The sequence below is a fragment of the Varanus komodoensis genome, unplaced genomic scaffold, assembly GCF_004798865.1.
Source record: "Varanus komodoensis strain SLA01 unplaced genomic scaffold, ASM479886v1 scaffold29_1, whole genome shotgun sequence".
In the NCBI taxonomy this organism is placed as follows: Eukaryota; Metazoa; Chordata; class Lepidosauria; order Squamata; family Varanidae; genus Varanus; species Varanus komodoensis.
Window position 1 is genome coordinate 11940900 of NW_025335759.1, and position 6954 is coordinate 11947853.

General features: G+C 54.7%; 1 protein-coding gene across 3 annotated transcripts; it reads left to right on the forward strand.

Annotated features, from left to right (window-relative positions):
• Positions 1–211: 211 nt before the first annotated feature.
• On the forward strand, positions 212–6942 carry FAM98C (family with sequence similarity 98 member C). 3 transcript variants are annotated; one of them, XM_044435131.1, is made up of 8 exons: positions 212–275; positions 927–1063; positions 2290–2424; positions 3837–4021; positions 4712–4795; positions 5157–5273; positions 5420–5587; positions 5947–6941. In XM_044435131.1, the coding sequence occupies exons 1-8, from the start codon at positions 253–255 to the stop codon at positions 6088–6090; spliced, it is 993 nt and encodes a 330-aa protein (XP_044291066.1). In that variant the 5' UTR covers positions 212–252; the 3' UTR covers positions 6091–6941. The 3 variants fall into 3 exon arrangements, with proteins under 3 accessions (XP_044291066.1, XP_044291068.1, XP_044291067.1); XM_044435132.1 differs by lacking the exon at positions 212–275 and adding an exon at positions 511–565; XM_044435133.1 differs by lacking the exon at positions 4712–4795 and having other exon boundaries at positions 5947–6942.
• The last annotated feature ends 12 nt before the right edge of the window (positions 6943–6954 follow it).

A 6954-nucleotide genomic window follows, 5' to 3' on the forward strand; every position in this document is an offset into this window, starting at 1 on the left:
TCGCAAGCTCGGTGCGGCCAGGCACGTTGAAGGAGCGAGGGGAGGGAAAGGAGAGCTTTTATTTTTTTTCAGGGAAGACTCTCATTGGCTACAATGATTAGCCAATAGACGAGCCCGTCCCGAGTGACGGAGGCAGCCGTGCTTGATTTCATTGACCAAGGCGAAGTGTGCGGGCGCTCGCTCACGCTGCGCATGCGCCATTGGTGGACGGGCGGCCGTCGACGCTCTGGTGCGCAGCGTCGCCCCGAAGTCATGGAAGGAGGCGGCCCGGAAGGGTAGGCGGGGAGGCTGGGCCTGTGAGGACGCGGGCGCGGGGCATGAGGAAAGGGGCTCTGGCGCAGTGGTTAGGGCGGCCTGCCGCCGCCTTGGCATTTCAGATGAGTTGGGCTGCAGTTCCCAGCATGCGCTGGACAGCGTCGTGGGCTGGCCGGGGCATGCTGGGAGTTGTAGTCCTACACGTCTGGAAGGGGCAGGGTAGGAAAACAGGGTTAGTGCATTGGGCCTGGACTGGGGTTTCCAAAGTGCCGCTCCTCGTTTAGCCCTGAAGCCCAGCAGAGGATTTCAGGTCCGCCATTGGTTCTCCATCTGGCCTACCTCCAAGGGTTGTTGTGAGGCTAAACGGGGAAAGAGGAGGAGCTTCATGTGTGGTGCCCGAGGCCCCTGTCAGGGGAAAAGGTGGGATATAAAAGCAGTGAGTAACATGCAGCAGCTCTCAGCCTTTTGCACCCAGGGGCCTCCCGGATGCTCCGGTCTGCAACTCCCAGTGCTTCTGCCCATTGGCCATGCTGCTGGCAGCTCATGGAAGTTGCTGGATCCGATGGGGAGGGCTGATGCAGGCGGCGGGGGAATCCTGGGAGAGGGATATAGCTGGGGCTGTTTGTAGGTTCTCTGGCCAGAGGAGTCACCCTGGTCTCTTGCTCCCACAGGTGCCTGTCTATGGAAAGCTTTACCCAGCTGGCCGAAGCTGGCATCTCCAGCCCACAGTTCACTGCTGTCTGCTCCTGGCTGGTTTCAGAGCTCCGGACGCTTTGCCCACTGGAAGAGGTTGTGAATCCCACCCACGGTAGGCAGCCTGACTCGGCAGGGTGTAAAATATTTCCTTCAGCAGGAGCGCTAGAGGATGGAAGAGGTGTGAGCAGTAGCGTTGTGGAGCCAGGGCCCTCCAGAGCATTTTTGTAACGGGAAGGAACACTGCTATCTTTTCCTCCTTCCCCCAGAGTGTCCTTTTCCCTCTGAAAAGTGGCATCTGTTGGTTTGTTACGAATGAATTTGTGAAATGTACAACATTCCACTCTATTTCACATCACAAGGAACCTCAAGCATTTTTCCCTGCGGTGAAGTGCAGTATAACTGGACATCCATGAGAGGCCCAGTTCTGTCACCGCTGTTAGCACCAGGGAATAATGAAAAACTTAATTTTTAAGCATCTTAGAAGCAGCACAGTGATCATTAGATGCCACCATATGTTTGCCAAAAATAAATCCTGCTAGAATAATTGTCTACCTTTTTGACTTTTCACATTTACAGATGATACAAAGTGAGGCAGGATAATTAACACCTCAGAGGAGAGGAATAAAATTCAAACTGACCTTAACGGCAAAAGTAGCAATGTGAAATGCAGCAGACTCAAACGCAAACTTCTGCAGTTAGGAAAAACATCAAATGTGGGATGGAGCATACCTGACTGTGTGAAAAGGATGTTGGGATTATAGTTGTTCACGAGCCAAACAGGAGTCAGCAATGCAACGCAGCTGCGAAAAAGTCAGGTGTGATGTTAGGCCGTATTGCAGCAGCCATGGCTTCAAAGTCCAAGGAAGTACAGCGATCATGGCTTCAAAGTTCCACCTTATTCTGTGCTGCTACTCTCTCCTTTGTAGTACTGTAGTGCTGTGTCCAGTTCCTAGAGATACATGTTGATGTTTGTTTGTTTTATAACATAATGATGTACGGGGCTTACATCATTCTCCTCCTGCTGCTCTCAATCTGATCCCAACAACAGCCCCGTGAGGTGGGCTGGGCTGAGAGTCTGTGACTGGCCCAAAGTCCCCCAGTTGGCTCCATGGCCGAGTGGGGACTGGAACTCAGGTCGTCTGAGTTCCTGCGCTGTTAACCCGTACACCCCACTGGCTCTCTTGGTTCAGGGAAGTATAACCAAAAATTGTATTACATGATTTTTAATATTTGTAAACCACCCAGAGAGCAGACGGGGCAGTATATAAACGTGTTAGATAATAAAACAAAATCTTTCTGATGATGAGGTCGTCATTGTGAGCTGTTTCACTCTGTTAGGTCCAGAAGACGCCGAGACATTCCAGATTGAAGTGAGTGGCCTCCTCAGTGAGTTGTTCTGTCCATACCCCTCGCTGACCTCGGGGGACCTGAGGAGCAGGCTTCGCACCCCAGCCAGCTGCCTGCAGCTCTTATGTAAGTACAGCAAGGAGTGAGTCGCTCCAGACATTCCATGCAGGTGAGAAATGGAACACCTGGTTAATCACTCCTGTGGAACCTGGAGGCTTTACTGTTCGAGAATCCTTGGAAACTTGAAACACGTCGGGACTGAGAGTGATTTTAGGAGGCGGAGCGTGTGCATTGGTGTACTGAAGCCTTGCCCCTCCTGGTGCCCTTCAGATGTGTATGACTAGAGCCCACCTCTAGGAAACACCTTTTTTTTTATTCTACTCCTTATTCCACAAACTCATTCCTGGAGTGTCTGGCTGTCAGTGGCTATTAGTGGGACTTCAAAAGGGACCACCGGTGTTTAGGGACAGAGCCTGAGAACATACCACATGGGAAGTCTCTTTCCTTCCTGCCCTATTTGTGAGGTTCCCAGAAGCCTCTGGCCAGCCACCATTGGAAAAAAGAGGCAGGGAATGAAAGACGCCTTGGGCCAACCCGCCACACAGCTCTTCTTCTGAGCAGGAGTTTGTTTTCCCTGGCCGGAGCCTTGGAATCGGCCTTACACTGAGTCCATCCAGCCCGGGATTGGCTACGCTGACTGGCAGCGGTGGTGCTCCAGGGTTCTGAGCAGTTTTCCTGCCATACAGGGAGATGTCAGGAGGCAGGCCAAGGAGACTCTGCTTGCAAAGCCCTCTAGTGCTCTGTTGTCTCCTCCAAACAAGCTGTGCCTGACCCTGGCCTTTTTTGTGCAAGCCATCGCTTGCTGGCCGGCCCACAGAGGTCCCATTACTCCCCTTCCTTCGAGCATGGCATGGTGCCACCCCCTCCTTCTCCCCGTTCTGCACAACAACCAGGCGGTCCAGGGCTGCACAGAGGCCCAGTGGAGCAGCCCTGAAAAAGTCCGCAGCCCTGAGCCCCGTCCTCCAGCACTGCATGTGGGTGGCGTCTCAAGCCCTGTGGCTTGGACTGGGCCATCCCGTTTCCTCGGTGGGCCTGGTGGCTCAGAGGGGCTTTGGGAGTCCCTCATTCTGTTTGGTGCGCTAAGATTTTGGGCGCCGAGTGACTAATGCATTGGGCTCCCTCTTGCCGTTGAGCACATCCCTGGGGACTCCCCTCTGGTGGCCAGTGTCTCCCTGTAGGGCCCAAAAAACTTCAGCTACTGGGCAGAGTAGAAACAGAATAAGTAATAATCAAACAACGTGTCTCATGCCCACACAGTTGTTCTCTCGGCACAAGGTATGAAGACTTGCTCGTTCCTGCCCAGTTCCTATACAACTTTCTAGCAACTGTGGAAGTTCTGCATTGCTCTCCCTTTGTATTATCTTTGAATTGAAGCAATCTTTCCCTGTTGACACTTCCGAGAGCACTTGCACCTTGGAATGTTGCAGGGTATCACTTTCAAGATGTTAATCAGCTTCTCCCCGCCTGACATCCCACAGACTTCTTGAGCTCCGAGCTCCTTGCGGCCCGACTCCAAGCCCGTAAAAAGGGCCGCTTGCCTGAGGAGGAAGTCAGAGCTGCCGAAGCCGTGCGTGAGCTCCAGTGCATCTGCCAGTCCCTGGGAATGCCCAGGCCAGATCCGGCCTGCTCCATCCGCCAGATCATGGCGGATGTCGAATCCAAGGTGAGCCTAGCTGGATGGGGAGTGAGAGCTCGCTTGCCTGTGTGCCCTGTATTGGGGCTGGTGGCACTTTTGCTTCTGGCCTTGCAGGATGCTAAAAGGAAAAAAATGCCGGCTGTTTTGCTGGCGAAGGATCTGGGCTGCCTCTTTTTCTCCAGACATATACTCCAGGTCAGGGAAGCGGATGAGTTAGGGGTATTGGCAGGGGAGGTTCAGACTTCAAAGGCAGAAACTGTCCAACTGTGCTATGCAAAAGCTACTAGTGTGCTGGGAGAAATTATTAATTAATGAAGGGCTTTTGTAAAGGAACAAAGGCTAATCAGTGAACATCTTCTGGCTCTGTTCTTGCTTCCTCCCGGTAGTGGTGGCAGATATACTTACCTCAAGCATTTTTATTGTGCTCGTAAGCCAAGGAAAAGGCTTATAGCGTGGCTTATGATGAATCAGTAAACTATGACAGTCCCTGCCCAAAAAGGGCCCGGCACACGTCTGAAATTCATGCTAAGCTTTTGCAAACTTTTTTTCTGGAGTGATGAGGAGTGGCGCAGTTGTCCCGGGCGCCTTCTTCCTCGTTCCGTTTCTTGCCCCTCTGCATGCAGCCCGTCCCTTATGCTGCTCTGGCTCCACCCCAATATGCAACTTGTCTGTTTCTTTCTCTTTCCCAGACGGCTAAATTTGTGGTCTCCTCCTTAGATCTCGGAGGTAGTTTCCACACTACCCGCGCAGCGCCAGCAGATGGCACCACTGCTCAAGGTCCCACCAACCTCTAAGGAATGGGTACGGTCCCGAGTTTCCCCCAGACACCCTCGCCCTCCGGATGTCGCACTGGGCACAGTTTAGATGGCTTTCAAAGAGGGTCAGAAGACCCTCCATGGCTGCAAGCCAATGCATGCTAGCGGCTGGGGAGCATGGGTGGGAGGGTGCCGCCACATGTGGGAACTTGGTTGCCTGCTGCACAAACAGGCTGCAGGACGGGAAGAACTTGCTGCCCTCGTACGGCTCCTGGGAAGGATGGTTTTCCCAGCGTGTTTGTGGGTGCGCAGGGCCGTTGGCCCCGGACCTGTGCTGGCTGGAGACTGACCTGCTGCACCTTCCGCATCTTTTTGCCCTTCCCCCGCTCCCCCAAACGCAACACCAGGAAGCCTTGAAGGGCATCCAGGAAGCGCTGCAGGTGGAGTACCGGTGCCGCCTGCACATGATGATCACCCGCTTCGACGTCACCATCGCATCCTTCCATTGGTCCGAGAGGGCCAAGGTGAGAGGCCGGGGCAGGTGGCACAGGTGGCTCCGTGGCTTTGCCCTGCCTGCTCCCGGAAGTGCTTCGGAGGATGGGAGGTGCGCGCTGGCTTCTCTGCTGTGTCCGACGCCTGCCTCATTTCCTGTCACGTTTGTCCCTGCTAGGACCGGAGCGTGGCCATGGCGGAGGCCTTCAGGCCCCTGCGGGAGTCTTTCTTGGCAGACTCCCAGGTCACCCTTGCCCACTTGCTGGCGGCGAGGGAGGACTTCTCGCGCATCGTCAAGACCAGCAGCGGTGCCACCCGGGACAAGACTGCCTGTGCTGTCAATAAGGTACAGGCTAGGGAGGAAGCCCAGGCCCCTGAGGGTGGGGTGGGGTGGGGTGCCAGACAGCCCCCTGGGTGCTGCGTACAGTGGTTCTGCAGAATTGCTGACCACCAAACTGCGGGAGATCTGTGTCCATGAGCCAGACCACGTATTTCCCTCTTGGCATCGCTGGCTGGGAGCCCCAGGCTCCGCCCGGGCTGCCCCCACCCCGCCCCGCATGCTGCCTGTGATGGTGCCACCAGCTAATTGTCCCACCTCCCTGCAAGAGGCAGCTTTGCACGTCGGAGGGAAGAGCAGGAGGTGAGGGCCACCCCCCCGCCTGCTCCTCGCTGCCCCTGGAGTAATGCCACCTTTCCTCCCCACAGGTGTTGATGACCGGTGGCGTCCCAGACCGGGGTGGGCGTCCAAATGAGATTGAGCCCCCAATGCCTGTGTGGGAGAAGAGGCGGGAGGGGACAGGAGGCGGCCACCAACACCGGGGCAAGCAGGGCAGGAAGAAGAAGAAGTAAAGCCGGGATCCCGACATCCCCCACTTTCCCGCACAGGGTGCGGCCAGAGCTGCTCTCCCCTTCCCAGCGCTGCCTCCCCACATCAAGAACTGCATTCCTGGGATGGCGATGGGCTTGCGGCAAGTCGCAGCTGCCCTCCAGAAAGGCGCTTTTGGCGTTGCCTCTTCCCCCAGGTGGAGGGGAAGCATCTTTAAAATAAGCATGTGTTTCTGTGAGGGTTGGCACTGAGATGGCAGCTGTGCAACCTAGGTGTGGGGGGAAAAGACACTGTGAGGCACAGATGTTGGTGTCCCATTGCGGGACTCGGTGCCATATGGATTGTTCCTTAAGCTGATTTTGAGGGGAAGCGAAGTTACTAGACATTTCTTGGGATATTTGGAATCCAAACACTTCCTGCTTTTTCCGGTCTTTCTGGAAAAGTGGCCTGTATGTCTGGAAAAGGGTACGGCTGTTCTTTTTCCAGGCAAAATAAAAACACGTGGTATGCAAGGACACAGGAAGCTGGGCTAAAGTCTGGGTTTCTCCACAATATTTATTTTGAATTTGAGTGTTTCATAACTTGCCTTCCTGGAGTGTGTGAAAGAGAGCACCCTTCCCAGCTGGGTGTCCTCCAGAAGTATGCAACTACAATTCCCAGCATCCCAGCACATCAACGAAAGTATTGATAAGAATGTTGAGGCTGCCAGGTTGAGAGAGGCTGCTACAACACTAGCCAGTGTAGAAGGTGGGGATACGACACACAGGGCTCTGTTATTATCATGCCACAGCACCTATATCCCCCCTTTCCTCTTGCAGGGAACCCAAGGTGGCCTGCCCCCGTCTCCTCCCCCAACAGCAGCCTTGTGAGGTAGGCCAGGCTGAGAG